A 16,584-nucleotide genomic window follows, 5' to 3' on the forward strand; every position below is an offset into this window, starting at 1 on the left:
AGCGATTAGCTTTTTGAGGTTGGTTCAGTTAGATTATTTGGGTTGAATGCATCAACAGAATAAAACATTAATAAAAGTCTCATGATGCTAGTGACTGCTTACCAATTATTCATTCATGACTAATAAAATATTCCAGTTGTGTATATTACATTCGTTTTATTTGATGACTATTATTTAATTCCAAGACAACTCATCGAGCTGCTGCCTATGTGGCCTGACAACATCACTACATTCCAGTTCTTCAAAGGCAGGCAGGCATACTTTGACAGCTTAATACAAATCGATCGCAGTACCCTCATGATCATGCATTCTCTCTTCGGTAGGAGGCGTAAAATAAAAACAGACCGGACAAGTAGATGCGCAATGGATTATGGTCATTGTAGTTAATTACCACATTCAATGCACTAAACTAGGTAGAAAATTGGCTTGTTGGAAACTACGTCGCACAGTTCAGGCGGGATGCATCTCAAAAGAAATTGTGCAATGTGCACATTAAAATCATAGAAAATAAAAAATATATACTGAACAAAAATATAAATGCAAATATTTCAAGGATTTGACTGAGTTAGTTAATTTAAGGAAGCAGTCATTTGAAATAAGTTCATTAGGCCCTAATCAATGGATTTCATGATTGGGTATACAGATATAAATTGTTGGTCACCGATACTTAAAAAGGTAGTGCGCCATCTGCATATAAGGCGGTTGGTTGTGGACTGTTGAATGCTATCCCACCCATCTTCAATGGCAGTGCGAAGTTGTTGGATATTGGCCAGAACTGGAACACGCTGTCGTGCATGTTGATCCAGAGCATACCAAACATGCACAATAGGCGACATTTCTGGTGAGTATGAAGGCTATGAAAACAATTGGGACAATTTCAGCTTCCTGGAACTGTACAGATCCATGCGACATGCGGCTGTGCATTATGCTGAAACATGGGGCGATGGCGACGGATGAAAGGCATGACAATGGGCCTCAGGATCCCGTCACGGTATCTAAGTGCATTCAAATTGCCATTGATAAAACGCAATTGCGTTTGTTCATAGTTTATGCCTGCCCATACCATAAAACGCACCATGGGGCCCTCTTCACAACATTGACATCAGCAAATCGCTCGTCCACACGACACCATACAAGTGGTCTGCGGGTGTGAGGCCGGTTGGACATACAGCCAAATTCCCTAAAATGACTTGAGGCAGCTTATGGAACATTCAATTCTCTGGCAACAGCTCTGGTGGACATTCCTGTAGTCAGAATGCCAATTGCACGCTCCCTCAAAACTTGAGACATCTGTGGCATTGTGTTGTATGACAAAACTACACATGTTAGAGTGGCCTTTTATTGTCCACAGCACAAGGTGCACAACAAGGTGTATAATGATCATGCTGTTTAATCAGCTTCTTGATATAGGTGGATGGATTATCTTGGCAAAGGAGAAATGCTCATTAATTAACAGGGATGTGAACAAATTTGTCCACAACATTTGAAAGAAACAAGCTATTTGTGCTTATGGAACATTTCTGGGAACTTTTTTCCAGCAACACTTTACATGTTACGTTTATGCCTTTGTTCAGTGTAATTGAACAGACGTTGACCAATTAGTTTAATTTCGGCTAAATCGCTCAGCACTAACCGACACTATATGTACACATCTATTTCAATTACCTCAAACCCCAGCACATCAACTCCGTACTGGTACCCCGTGTATGTATATAGCCTAGTTATCGTTACTCATTGTGTAATTATTCCTTGTCTTATTTTCCCATTTTTACCCCTCTGCATTTTGGGAAGGGCCCGTAATAAAGAGTCGCACTGTTAGTTTACACCGGTTGCTTACGAACCATGTGACAAATACAAATTGTATTTATTCTTTAGTTCAGCATGGAGACAATCAGGGCTGCAGCATAGCCTAGTGGTTAGAGCGTTGGACTAGTAACCGGGAGGTTGCGAGTTCAAACCCCCGAGCTGACAAGGCACAAATCTGTCGTTCTGCCCCTGAACAGGCAGTTCCCAGGCCGTCATTGAAAATAAGAATGTGTTCTTAACTGACTTGCCTGGTTAAATAAAAGGTAAAATGTAATATTTTTTTTGACTAAACCTAAACCTATAGGTCTATAGAGAAAGAGCACATCTACAACTTAGACAATATATGCAATTTATCCAGGCTGGTGGCTCTAATCTGAATTCTATTGCTAAAGAGTCTGGGGCTAGATCTAATCTAGCCTCTATTCCTAAAGAGAGAGGGACTTGGTAATTCTAGTCTAGCCTCTATTCCTGTAGAGACAGAAGTAGCTCTCCTCTCCCCTGCTCTCTATCCCCAGTAGAGCTGGGCTGACAGGAAACACGTTGGCAGCTGTTTGGGGCTTCCAGCTGCCCGCAGTCCCAGTAGCAGATGGGGCGAAGGCATTATGACACGAATAAATTATATCCATACTTCTAAAAAATGGGGGGGGGGTGCATTTATGGACATAAGCAAATTTACTGCAATATGCCACAGCTCTTGCCGAAGGAGTCTTCGAAAACATCCCCCTTGTCTGAGCTGGTTGGAGTGTGTGCAAGTATGTTCACTAAAGAGAGTAGAGAAAGAAAGGAAGGAAATTCAGACGAATGAAAAGATGAGATCCCGTTTGTACCGTGCTCGTTTTATCTGGGAGGCCTGCAGATCGCTCAGAGACCAAAAAAAAAAAAAAAAAAAACTTTCGGAAACCACAACTGCGGCAGTCAAATGCAAATTTCCTGTAAACAAGCGAAGAGACAGATTGGGTGCATGGTGCATGCCAAACATCACCAAGGTCACAGAGAATGCGTTTATGCCCATCCTCAAACAGAGGTGTGCAGAAGACAGGCTGGCCATAGAAATAGAGAGAGGCGAGAGAGGGCTTGGACTGCTGCTTTAATGGATAAACGTCTCCTCTTGCCCAGCTTCCCCGATAATCAATCACATGAATGACAATGGGCCTGGTGCACGCACACACTCACTGCATTGCTAATGTGACAGGAGCAGTGCAGAATACGATACGGACGGTATTGGGTTTCATCTCTCGGAGGGGAAGAGTGATGTGCCGGTTATTCTGGCAGCCAAAGTGCTCGCTCTCTGAGCTAAATACTCCCTGAAGGAGCAGAGCAGAGGGCGGCCACTGCTGCCGAGTGGCTGTGGTCCTTCACCACAACACCTCCAGGGTGAACGACGCCATCGCGATGCTACAAATATGGTCCTTCATTTTTCATATTCAGTATTCCTTGAAGGAAGCATAAAATATGGACAACGATGGCATTAGAAACAGTCAACTGTATCGTCACAGGTGATGGAGAGCCACTGGCTTGACCATCTGGGGTTTGTCAATTCCTTGCAACTAGCAGACCACTGCTCATAGGCTACGGTTAGACACCCCTGGGACCACCTGTCTTTCAGCTCTGTGCAAATCAGTGTTAGGGTCAGTTTAATTTCAATCCAGAATATTTCTTTACCATGTCGGTTTTTCAATTCATTTTGCGGAATTTTAATTGTTCCCGACTGATGCCAATTCGACACTTAAAACAAAAATGGCAGACATGTGGCCTAAGGGTGTAAAAGACCCTAGATGCCAATCAACCAATGTTTTGTGGTTTCGAGAGAGGGTGGGGTGGGGGTAGCTTGAGTCTTGGAGTTCAAGCACTTGAGGGACTGGATGGCTGGATATCCTAAAATGGGCCTTACCATCACTGGAGGATAAGTTGGTGATCCAACAGCCCCAAAGAATAAGGCCTTTGACTAAGTTATCATTATTATTATTTTTTACTGTTTGTTGATGCCAACCAAAAATAACACACTGTGTTAGCGAGGAGGTAACCAGGTGCAGAATTCCTACAACAGCTGAAATTGAAACGGCAGAATGACTCCAAGGACACCTTTTCTTATTCAAAAGTACTTTTGAATTCGTCTTTCAGTCTATCCCCTTGAAAACAAAAACAGACAGAGGGAGCTGAAGTGAAGTGATAAACGTGCCAGCTCCAGCAGTCATGGGAGAAGCCCACATTTGTAAACATTAACTCTGTCAAACGGGTCCAGTTAGCTAGCATCTGCTGATTAAATCTATGGGCTTTTTAAATTCGTCCATTCTCCGAATGGGATCATAATGGACGAAATGCTACTGAAGAATGGAATCCATACTTGTAGCCTTCAACACGTGCAGGTGCAGCTTATGGCCTTTCTAATGCACTTTTATAACAAAATAAACATATCTGGCACCGCCAAAGTGCAAAGCAATATTTTCCAACTCTGTAGGCACAAGGCAGGCAGATACATTCATAATATTCCAGGTAGCTTGGTATTCCAATGTTTCCCACATCATTGCTTTGGCAGATGGGGAAATGATGAATCAGAGTAGTCTCCACAGACTTGCTCTGCTGCCTCCTTGACTGATGAAAAAAAAAGAGGCATTGTGTCGTTCGGTTGGAAAAGTTGATGCCGCCTGCTCTGGATGTCGCTAGGAGCGGGAGACACAGAACACCGATACCATCAGACCAAGCAGCAATAGTTTTTGCTCAGGCCTACAGTGATATTTACGTGGGTGAGCATGATTGGTTTTGCTTGCTATATAGAAGAAAGTTAATGTAGAAGAAATATATAGAAGAATATAGAAGAAAGTTCATGGAGCCAGTATCCATCAGCTCAGCAACCGTAGTCGACTTAAAGAATTGGTAGCCCGCGTGGACTAGACATGGATTGGGCCGATATACGATTAAATCAAATAGTGATATTTGACAGTGACAATATATTGTGCATGACTATCAATTTGAACTTTACAAATCCAAACTGCAGTTTTAGCAGTTAGGCTGTATCAATATGTTGAAAATGACTTTAAATTAATCAACTAATACCCCGACTACACCGCTCGCAACGCAAAATTAATGTAGGAATACATGTTATTCAATTATTGTACCCACACTGCTGGCGCGCCCCAACGAGCATCTGAGATCGCGCTGGAAGTCCTGCCTCTCCCATCTCCTCATTTGTTTACAGAAGCAGGTACCATCTCCTCGTTGGTTTACAGAAGCAGGTACCATCTCCTCATTGGTTATACCGAAATGGGTGATTGAAAGCCTAACTTTTGCCGGTTGTTGTGGCAATACTATGAAAGTGTAGATGCCAATCACCATATAAGTTCAAAGATGAAAAAGCCTGGGAGGAGAGATGACTAGAAACGAGTTGGTTGACATTTTTATGTGTGGATTAATTGTCGGAGTAGAGGACCTTGTGCATTCAGGTCAAATAACTCAATGTTTATATCCCAGGACAAATAAGCTAGCAACAGCAAGCTAAATAGCTAAATTGCCATACGGGTTTAATGCTTTGACCTGTCCCCAAATTAATGTCATTGGTTCAGTTTGATATTTTAAACCTGCGTATCATGATTGCGTTTGATGTAGGGGGACAAAATAAACTTATGCACGATAGCGCAGCAGTTTTGGGTTCCGTATAAGCCTTATTTTTTCAACATACTAAGATTATTTCATGAGAAGGCAACTATTTGAAATTAGGACAGCAATTTTACAGTTTGGAATTACCTAGTTATTAACAGTACAAAATAATTATCAGATTGAGGTCTCCCCAAATATCTCCCACCCCTACTAGTGACCCATAAAAGGGTTCTACACTAACTTTTTCCCACTGGTGTTTTGAGTTGAACAGGAAGAAAACAGCACAACAATCCCAACCCATTATTACTCCACCCACCAAGGCATCATACAAAGATATCACAGAAAACTAAAGACAAAAAAATGTAAAATGGAGAAAAAAACCTGTATCACAATATGGCCACTAGATCAGACATGACTTTTGTAGGGCGCCCAAGCAAAGTGCACCAAACCATTTCTAGAGGCAGAGATGACATCACCTCCTTAACCCACTGCATAAAGAAAGTTGGCATTTCAGACTACCAGAAAAAGACGACAAGGCAGAGAGCTAGCAGTGAGGCAACTGCTGTTGCATTTGCCCGATGCGTGGTAACATTCTGATCTAGGGGAAGTACTCCAAAATTAGTTGAACAGGTTGGGGTTAATAGTTACACATACAGTAGCAGTCAAACGTTTGGACACCTACACAAGGGTTTCTCCTTATTTTTACTATGTTGTAGAATAGTGAAGACATCAAAACCATTAAATAACCCATGGAATAACCAAAAAAGGGTTCAACAAATCAAAATATATTTTATATTTGAGATTTGAAGTAGCCACCCTTGGCCTTGATGGAAGCTTTGCACATTCTTGGCATTCTCTCAACCAGCTTTATGAGGAATACTTTTCCAACAGTCTTGAAGTTCACACATATGCTGAGCACTGGTTGCCTGCTTTTCCCCACATATGCTGAGCACTGGTTGCCTGCTTTTCCTTCACTCTGCGGTCCAAATCATCCCAAACCATCTTAACTCACTCTCCTTGGTCAAATAGCCCTTACACAGCATGAAGGTGTATTTTGGTTCATTGTCTTGGACAATCATTTTGTTTTTCAACAACTAAGCCCAAACCAGATGGGGTGGCGTATCACTGCAGAATGCCGTGGTAACTATGCTGGTTAAGTGTGGCTTGAATTCTAAATCAATCAATCACAGACAGAGTCACCAGCAAAGCACCCCCACACTACCCCACCTCCTCCATGCTTCATGAGATCATCCGTTCACATACTCTGCATCTCACAAAAGACACGTTGGAACCAAAAATCGCAAATGTGGACTTCGACCAAAAGGACAGATTTCTACCAGTCTCATGTCCATTGCTCATGTTTCTTGGACCAAGCAAGTGTCTTCTTAGTGTCCTTTAGTAGTGGTTTCTTTGCAGCAATTCGACCTGATTCACACAGTGTCCTTTGACCAGTTGACGTTGAGATGTGTCTGTTACTTGAACTCTTTTTTTGGGCTGTAATTTCTGAGGCAGGTAACGCTAATGAACATATCCTCTGCAGCAGAGGTAACTCTGGGTCTTCCATTCCTGTGGCGGTCCTCATGAGAGCCAGTTTCATCATAGCACTTGATGTTTTTTGCGACTGTACTTGCAGTTCTTGAAATTTTCCGTATTGACTGACCTTCATGTCTTAAAGTGATGGACTGTCGTTTCTCTTTGCTTATTTGAGCGGTTCTTGCCATAATAAGGACTTGTGGTTTAACAAATAGGGCTACCTTCGGTATACCACCACTACCTTTTCACAACTGAATGCCTCAAACACTAAGGAAAGAAATTCCACAAATGAACAAGGCACACCTGTTAATTGAAATGCATTCCAGGTGACTACCTCATTAAGCTGGTTGAGAGAATGCCAAGAGTGTGCAAACCTGTCAAGGCAAAGGGTGGCTATTTGAAGAAAATATAAAATATATATTTAATTGTTTAACCTTTTTGGGATAGCAGCATTTTCACTTTTGGATGAATAGCGTGCCCAGAGTGAACTGCCTCCTACTCTGTCCCAGATGCTAATATATGCATATTATTATTAGTATTGGATAGAAAACAATGAAGTTTCTAAAACTGTTTGAATGATGTCTGTGCGTACAACAAAACTCATATGGCAGGCGAAAACCTGAGAAAAATCCAACCAGGAAGTGGGAAATCTGAGGTTTGCAGTTTTTCCAATTCAGCCCCCATTGAAGAAACAGGGTGATATTAGTTATGTTTCACTTCAAGGCTTCCACTAGATGTCAACAGCATTTAGAACTAGTTTTGAGGATTCTACTCTATAGGAGGGGCTCATAAGAGCTCTTTGAGTGAGTGGTCTGGCACGCTCACGTGAAAGTTTGCTACTTTCCACTTCATTTGTACAGACAAAGGAATTGTCTGGTTGGAACATTAATGAAGTTATGTTAAATACTTCCTAAAGATTGATTCCATACTTAGGTTGGCATGTTTCTACCGGCTGTAACGGAACTTTTTGAACGTTTTGTCTGGCGTTCGGCACGACCTGGGATTTGTTTACCAAATGCCCTAACAAAAGAAGATATTTGGACATAACTGATGGACATTATTGAACATTTATGGTGGAACTGGGATTCCTGGGAGTGCATTCTGATGAAGATCAAAGGTAAGTGAATATTTAAAATGCTATTTCGGAGTAATGTTGACTACCCAATATGGCGGGTATCTTTTGGGCTGCTTTGTTGTCTAAAGGCCGTACTCAGATTATCGCACGGTTTGATTTGTTCGATTTCGCAGCAATGTTTTTGAAATCTGACAGCGGTTGCATTAACTTCTTATTATATTATTATATATTATATTATTATGGCTGGGGGGCAGTATTGAGTAGCTTGGATGAATAAGGTGCCTAAAGTAAACGGCCTGCTCCTCAGTCTCAGTTGCTAATATATGCATTTTATTATTAGTATTGGATAGAAAACACTAAAGTTTCTAAAACTATTTGAATGATTTGAGTACAACAGAACTCATATGGCAGGCAAAATCCTGAGTTGAAATCAAAACAGGAAGTCAGAAATCTGAGCTTTGTGTGTATTCACCAGAGTCCCCAATGAAATCCCTTTGAGGTATTAATGATGTTGCACAATATAAATTATAATGAGACTTCTATGGTGTTGTGGGAGTGAATGATGGCAGAATCAGTCAGGTGTCTGACAGTCAGCCATTTTCTGATCATGCTTATTCCTCATGGTAGTCACTTACGTTCCATTGCTCACGAAGACGAGTACTCCGGTTGGAACTTTATTGAAGCTACATGTTAAAAACATCCTAATGATTGATTCTAATCAGTTTGAAATATTTCTTCGACCAGTAATATAACTTTTTGTCCGATGTAACACTGACCAGAGAATGAGAGTTTGGATATGTATAACAAACGCGCTAACATAAATAACAGACATTTTCAAACAAAAAGCTCGCCACCCATGTCTTGCTCCCATGGATATTTTGTATTTGCCCAGGAAGGCAGATAAATGTTCTGTATTATGTCCTATAATCTGGAAATTGTGCCCTTCAGATACATGTTAAGATCGGAGCACCTCTCAACTGGACAATTAGAGGGCTCGAGTGGAAATGAAGGGAAATTATTTTTAGCAAAGTAGAAAGTAGTGGGAACATTATAGTCAACCCTCAGATTATCAAATGAGACAAATGTGTTATCAACAAATAGGTCACTAATAAACACCAGACCACTCCTATGCCAGAACTGGAAAACGCAGTGTAAATCTGCGATGATGAACAGACAATTAGAACATTAAATGGGGAGAAGCAAATTGTATGTTTTCGGCTAAAGTGATTTCGGAATTGGGACGAGATTTTAAGGGAGTTCTTGACAAAAGGATTTAAAATATGGGGTGCCGAGGTTCATTGGCATTGGGGAGCACAGCAATAAGACAGGAGAAGTTGGAAGGCTTGACTATCTCCATGGTAGCCCAAGTTGGACCATCCTTGTTTTCAAATGTAGAAACCCAACAAACATTTAGACAGTGCATTCAGAAAATATTCAGACCCCTGGACTGTTTCCATATTTTGTAATGTTACAGCCTCATTCTAAAATGTATTAATTAGCTTTTCCACACATCACATACAATTCCACATAATGACAAAGCAAAAAGAGGTTTAGAAATTTGCTAATATACACATAAAACTGAAATCTCACACTTACATGAGTATTTCAGACCCTTTACTCAATGCTTTGTTGAAGCAACTTTGGCAGCGATTACATCCTTGAGTCTTCTTTGAGTCTTATGACGCTACAAGCTTGAAATACCTATTTTATACCTAATACCTATTTTCATGTCTCTCCAGAGATGTTTGATCGGGTTCAAGTCCAGGCTCTGGCTTGGCTACACAAGGACATTCAGACATCCCGAAGCAACTCCTACGTTGTCTTTGCTGTGTGCTTAGGGTCGTTGTCCTGTTCTACCTGCGGCTATGGAACCCTGACCTGTTCACCGGACATTCTTCTGTCCCAGACCTGCTGTTTTCAACTCTCAAGAGACAGCAGGAGCGGTAGAGATACTCTTAATGATCGGCTATGAAAAGCCAACTGACATTTACTCCTGAGGTGCAGACTTGCTGCACCCTCAAGAACTACTGTGATTATTATTATTTGACCATGCTGGTCATTTATGAACATTTGAACATCTTGGCCATGTTCTGTTATAATCTCCACCCGGCACAGCCAGAAGAGGACAGGCCATCCCTCATAGCCTGGTTCCTCTCTAGGTTTCTTCCTAGGTTTTGGCCTTTGTAGGGAGTTTTTCCTAGCCACCGTGCTTCTACACCTGCATTGCTTGCTGTTTGGGGTTTTGGGCTGTGTTTCTGTACAGCACTTTGAGATATCAGCTGATGTAAGAAGGGCTATATAAATACATTTGATTTGGTGGAAGGTGAACCTTCACCACATCCTGAGGTCCTGAGCACTCTGGAGTAGGTTTTTAATCTAGGATCTCTGTACTTTGCAACATTCATCTTTCCCTTGATTCTGACGAGTCCCCCAGTCCCTGCCACTGAAAAACATTCTGACAGCATGATGATGCCACCACGCTTCACCTTAGGGATGGTGCCAGGTTCCCTCCAGACATGACGCTTGGCATTCAGGCCAAAGTGTTCAAACTTGGTTTCATCAGACCAGAGAATCTTGATTATCGCCACTACCATAAAGGCCTGATTGGTGGAGTGCTGCAGAGAAGGTTGTCCTTCTAGAAGTTTCTCCAATTTCGACAGAGGAACTCTGGAGCTCTGTTAGAGTAACCATCGGGTTCTTGATCACCTCCCTGACCACAGCCCTTCTCCCCCGATTGCTCAGTTTGGCCAGGTCTAGGAAGAGTCTTGGTGGTTCCAAATCATGTCCAATCAATTCAATTTACCACAGGTGGAGTCCAATCAAGTTGTAGAAACATCTCAAGGATGATCAATGGAAAGAGAATGCACCCGAGCTCAATTTCAAGTCTCACAGAAAAGGGTCTGAATACTTAAGTATTTTTTTATTAGCCAAAATGATCAAAAAACAATTAGCGTTGTGTCATGATGGTGTAGTGTGTAGTGTGAAGATACATTTAATAATAAGACTAACGTAAGACAGAGGCGGAAAGGGTCTGAATACTTTCTGAATTAACTGTATACGAGTAGGCTAATTAGGCTATATCATTTTGACAATTGAATTACATTTACTTTAGGGGAACCTTAGCTTATGACGCACCGCCTTTGTCTGTAGCGCACTTGTGATTGAGTTTAAAACAAAATGGTCACTGGATTGCTACTTTAAAAAAAGTTTGTTTTAAATTGCATTTCCATCCACACAAAGACTGTCAGCAATGCTAACGAATGCCTAACGGCTACACAAAGTGGTAGACCTACAGGACCATATGCGCACTTCAGAAAGTTGGTTTATGTTTGGTCAATTGCACATTACTGTTTGAATAAATCATAATAAAAAAATCATGAAGGTACAAAAATATATTTAAAAAACACCCTTTATGACCAATTAAAAATGTGTGTCGCACTGCCAAGTCAAACGGCCGCAAACACGACTGTTCTGGTCGCGATATCGGACCCTGCATAACCATATTACAGCAGCCAGGGCAGACACGGCTGGGAGCTAAAGGAGCTGCTGACTGTCAGGAACCCTATTACCATATTAGAGAGTAGTGATGCAGAGTTGAGAGCTGAAGCGCCAGACACTGCTACCGCGACCGGGGGGGGGGGGGAATCAGATCCACTACAGGAACAATAACGCCATCATGGTCTTGACGTCCTCGGGCGCATTTCCCTCAGCCAGCCTAACGTAACGGGGTTACGTCCTTGTAGCCAGGGACTGAAGCAATGCTATGAGGCTTAACTGTGTGCCTAACATCTAGGTCATTCGCGTTGGGCAAATTAACTCTGACATCTTAAATGTCAACCACAAAACTCCCTAATAGGAGTCCCTGGTACCAGGGGGATGGGGCGAGGGGGCCACTGCTGGTAAAGGGGAAGAGGAGGAGTGGAGAGTGGTGATGGTGTGAATGAGGAAGAGGACTAATAGAGATGCTAAGTGTTGGATGTGTGTGCTGCCACAGGGCGGGCCATTGTATGTGAATGGGTTAGCAGGGAAAGAGGCTTTGAGCACAAAACAAGCTAATGGAAGCCAGGACACACACATAGCAAACTATTGAGCGCTGGTAACCTCCACTCCCCACTGACTCCCCCCTATCCTCCCCTGCCCCCCTCTTCTCTCTCTCCCGACAGGGCACATCCTGCTGTACACCATTAACTCACGCATGAGTCCTTCGAGACAGACAAGGCAAACACACAGAGAGCAGAGAGAGAAAAGAGCGAGACATGGAAAACAGGATAGGGTGCAGGGATAGAGGGGGAAAGAGTAAAAGATAGAGGGGCAGACAACGAGAGAGAGAATTAAACAAACAAGAGAGGGAAGTGAGGATGGAATAGAGAGCAGAGCGGGCGGAAAGAGAGCAGACGGGGAGGAGAGAGATGCTTAGAGAGCAGGAAGGGAGTATTCCCCCTCAGAGAGAGGGGGTGGGGATGGGAGGGGGTTAGGAGATTAGTACTGTGGCGCCTGGGTCTTGGGGAGGGCCAGGATATGCAGTGGAGAGGAAACAAACAGCTGTAAAAATCCATTTCCCACACACACACCTCAAAACTCCCATTCAACCTCCACCCAGAGCACCACTGAGTTTTTAAATGTCACAGACCCCCCCCCCCACACACACACACACACAAATACCCCACGCACATGAAAACAAACCCACAAAAAAAACCACATCAAAGGGAACTCACCTGAATGTGAGGCACTTTCTGGGGGGTTGGAGGCGACTGGTGTGGCGGTGGCGCCCAGGGTGGCTGGTTGGGTGGAGAGTTCTGGTGGTGGGGGCCGGCCAGGTGCGTCTGGGCCTGCGACGGGGGCAAAGCAGCCTGGGCGGGGTGCACCTGCTGCAGCTGTTGGAAGGCCATGGGAGGAGGCTGCAGCTGCTGCCCAGGTCTGGGAGCCTGTTGCTGGATAGGGAGCAGCCGCTGATCCTGGGGTCCGGTCGGCTCAACGTGGGCCATGGGACCTGGAGGTCTCACCTGGCCGAGTGGGAGTCGCTGGTTAGGGGGCATGCCGGGGTAGAGTTGCTGGCCCAGGGGCATGTGGGGGTGCTGCTGCGGGTGGGAAGGGTGCTGAGTGTGGTGTTGCAGGTGGGGGTGTGGCTGCTGAGCACCCATGGGAGTGGGGTTTCTCTGAGGGGGGCCATGGGGTTAGGGGGCTGGAGTGGGACTCCTGGGTAGCCCCCTACCTCTGGAGCCAGGCCGGCACTCGGGGGGCGGCCCTGTTGAGGCGGAGGTGTGCCCCCAGGGGTTCCCATTCCCCTCATTGGGGACATGGAGGGGGGAGAGCCGTAGGATCCCTGAGGCGGTGTGGGGAGGTGGGGCTGCTGTTGGGGGGTGGCCTGGGCCTGAGAGGGGTGCATGGGCTGGGAAGGGTGCATGGGCTGTCCGGTGATTTGGTTGGGGTGGACAGGCTGCTGGTGTACCTGGGGGCCCGTGTAGCGCTGTGGGGGTCCACCTACATTGGGGTAGCGCTGGACCTGGGCTGGCCCCATGGCGTTACTGTTGTTGCTGGTGCTGCTGAGGCTCATGACGGGACTCATCCCTGCACTGCCGGCTAATCCCTGATTAAGGTTGCCGTACTGGGAGTAGGGGGGGTATTGCCCTGAGCTGGTTACAGCACCAGGGGGGGCTGCCTGGCCGTGCATGTTGAACCCCATGTTCTGGTGGGGCCTCCCGGCCAGGACCTGCTGCTGGCGAGAGGGGCTGTGGGGGAAGCGAGGGGTGTGGGAGGCCATGGGTTCCTGGCTGGGCCGGTGGAGGAACTGCTGGGTAGGCGGTTGCGGGTGCTGCTGTGGAGGCTGCTGTTGCTGGGCTGGGTGGCGCATGGGGGGACCTGTCATGCTAGGGTTCTGCTGGAGCCCCACGTGGCCCATGTAGTGGCTGGGCTCCTGACCCATACCTTGGGGAAAGTGGTTGATCCTAGGGGGCGTCTGGGTCTGACCAGAGTGGCCCTGCATGGTCGCATAGTCGGCTCGGCCCATGTAGGGGCCCATCTGGTGGCCGTGGGGCCCTGAGGGGCCGTGTTGTTGGTGGGAGGGGGCCTGGGTGGCGGCCTGTTGCTGCTGGAATGGAGGCAGTCCCTGCCCGGGGCCAGCCTGGGGGCCCCACACAGCTCCTCCGTCAGGGAATGGCTGGCCGCGCCCGTCACCCTGCGCCCCGGAATAGACGTGGTGCCCCCCTCCAGGTTGTTGGGGATTGTTGTGGTAGCGCGAATGTGGGGACGCCATGCCATTGACGGCGGGCCCGTTGCCCAACATCCGGCCCTGCTGCTGCTCGTAGCCCGCGAAGGGGTCGTATGGGTGGCCCATCTTGGGCTGTCCGGGAACGGCCTGCGAGGGGTGGTGGAGGGAGTTGGAGGAGAGCGAACCATAGCCCTGGTGCTCGTGGGGCATCTGCTGCCCCATGGGGTTGGGCTGGCCCTGGGGGAACCCACAGTCCCCCAGGCCCTCCAGCCCGTCCGAGAACAGGTTGGCATCGTCCCCGAACAGGCTCAACATCCCTGGGTCGGCCATGGCTGCTGGGGACCTGGCAGCTGGGGGGAGCTCCAGGGAATCTGCGCTCACACAGAGGTGGATGTCCTCAAAGCCGCTAATCCGCTAACTAATCTGCAGCATGTCACTCCATATTTCCCTAATTCTCTCAGAGAATGAGAACGCAGTGTCAGGCAAAGCCAGGTTATGGGACCTGGAGGGAGGGAGAGAGGAGAGCGGTAGGAAGAGGACAGAAGGGGAAGAGAGAGATAGGAACATTAGAATCAGCTATATCAGGTCAATTGTGCAACGCCACTCCTGTTCTTAAACCTCCTAACTGAAATAGATTTCTTAAGTGGCACATGTTTAGCAGTTTAATCAGTTGTAAACGCCCCCCCCCCCCCCACCCTTTCATCCCCACCCCCACCCCACCTCTGCTTCCATTTACTTTCAAACAAAAGATTTTCTTCCAACACACACACACCAAGCCTAAACTCATTCATTCTTTAGAATGGGTTGTTGGTTGGAAAAGAACAAAGGCCTGGGCAGAAGCAGGGGTGTTTAAACAGCAGCAGCTGCCAGATCAGCCCAGCAGATGTGAGAATACAAGGAGGGGAGCCACCTGCTCAAGCGTGTGTGTGTTTTGTTGGGCAGAGGAGAGAGAGAGGCAGAGCTCAAGTGTGAGTGTGTAAGAGTGAGTGCATACATGTATATTTTGTGTGTGTTTCTGGGTGCATCGCGAGTGAGTGGGGCTGCACAAAAAAAAAAAGTTTCATACAAATCGCAATACTGACATGTGCATCCGCCAGAAGCAGCGACATTTTAAAATTCCACAGCCGTCTCACGCCTTTTCTAAACTTTAGATTTATTGCTCAAGTTGACGGAGTTCTCGCTCAAAACTGCCCAATCTCATACACACAAGACCCGCCCCCGTCACTCCAGCAGGCAGTTCCTGGTGCTCGAGCTGCACTCTGCATGCACTGACTAAACAGTGAGCAGTCAACTGATTTTTAAACAATAACTCAGTTTTCCACTTTGCTTCTTTATATAAATCCACGTTTCTATTTTATACTATTTGTTTGTAACTTTCTCTACAAAACTCTAGTTGGTTGGTCTTAGCAAGCTGCAAATGTGCCTAGAAAACATGTTAGACCCTTAAGGTAATCACTAGCTAGCTGGCTAGCTAAATCCACTTATCTTGCTGGCAAACCTTTGCTCTTATACAGGCTGGTACCAGTGGTGAAATGCATCAGCACTGCTTGTGCAGCTTGTTCTTAAATGAGGGGGAAAGGCATAACATTTTTTTTTTTTTACATCTTTGAATGTACCCATCTATTTAATCCAAATTAGGGTCCCCTGGGAAACACTGAAAAACAATTTGGTTCCCTACTCAGTCACAACCATCTCCCTTACTTCCATTGTCATGCCAAACAAAACTGTATTCTAACCATAAAACTAGAATGATCATTCTAATTTTATGGTTCCAAAAGTGTAGCCATGTATAAAATAGCAATATTTTGTCATTATTATTATTATTATTATTATTATTATTATGATTTTTAAACGCAATTAGATTTTACACCTATACCGTGTATCCCCTAATCATGCGTATCCTCGACCTGCGCGTCCGCTGCGCTCTGTAAATCAGATGAGCTGGCGGTATTATGGAGGTGTGAGATAAACCAGGCTGAAAGGAGAGCTAGCAAAGGGATTGGGTGTCCAACTCAACACGTGACGTGTGTTTATGTGTGGGTTAGGCTTGAGGCGGAGTAGGGCCCTATGAAAGAAGCGTTACCGAGTCCAGACGTTAAAACGGAATTCAACAATTACATTTATTGATTTTAGTAGGAAATAAACAGAATCTATTGGACTTATTAGAAAAAACATTTACCCAAGTAAATCACAAAAAAATGAGTCAGTGATTCGTATTTTCATGCAACTTTCTGAAACGTTTGTGATGATGCTAATGATAACCGTCTTCTGGTAGAGATGGAAAAGGCTTTCCCGAAAACCTCACTTAAATGTTAACGCCAAAGTAGCCTATGCCTACCTGGCAGAATGCCATCATGATTTGCGTCAA

The 16,584-nt window shown here is 45.3% G+C and overlaps 1 protein-coding gene across 1 annotated transcript in view; it reads right to left on the minus strand.

The window, feature by feature from the left end:
• The window catches only part of LOC124009083 (chromodomain-helicase-DNA-binding protein 7-like), a 79,567-nt gene that overhangs the window by 45,963 nt on the left and 17,020 nt on the right, over positions 1-16,584 (minus strand). Inside the window, 2 exon segments of the mRNA XM_046320584.1 lie at positions 12,724-12,925; positions 13,012-14,718. Of these exon segments, the coding sequence (XP_046176540.1) occupies positions 12,724-12,925; positions 13,012-14,546 (1,737 nt within the window). The 5' untranslated portion in view covers positions 14,547-14,718.

The sequence above is a fragment of the Oncorhynchus gorbuscha genome, linkage group LG22 (assembly GCF_021184085.1).
Source record: "Oncorhynchus gorbuscha isolate QuinsamMale2020 ecotype Even-year linkage group LG22, OgorEven_v1.0, whole genome shotgun sequence".
NCBI lineage: Eukaryota > Metazoa > Chordata > Actinopteri > Salmoniformes > Salmonidae > Oncorhynchus > Oncorhynchus gorbuscha.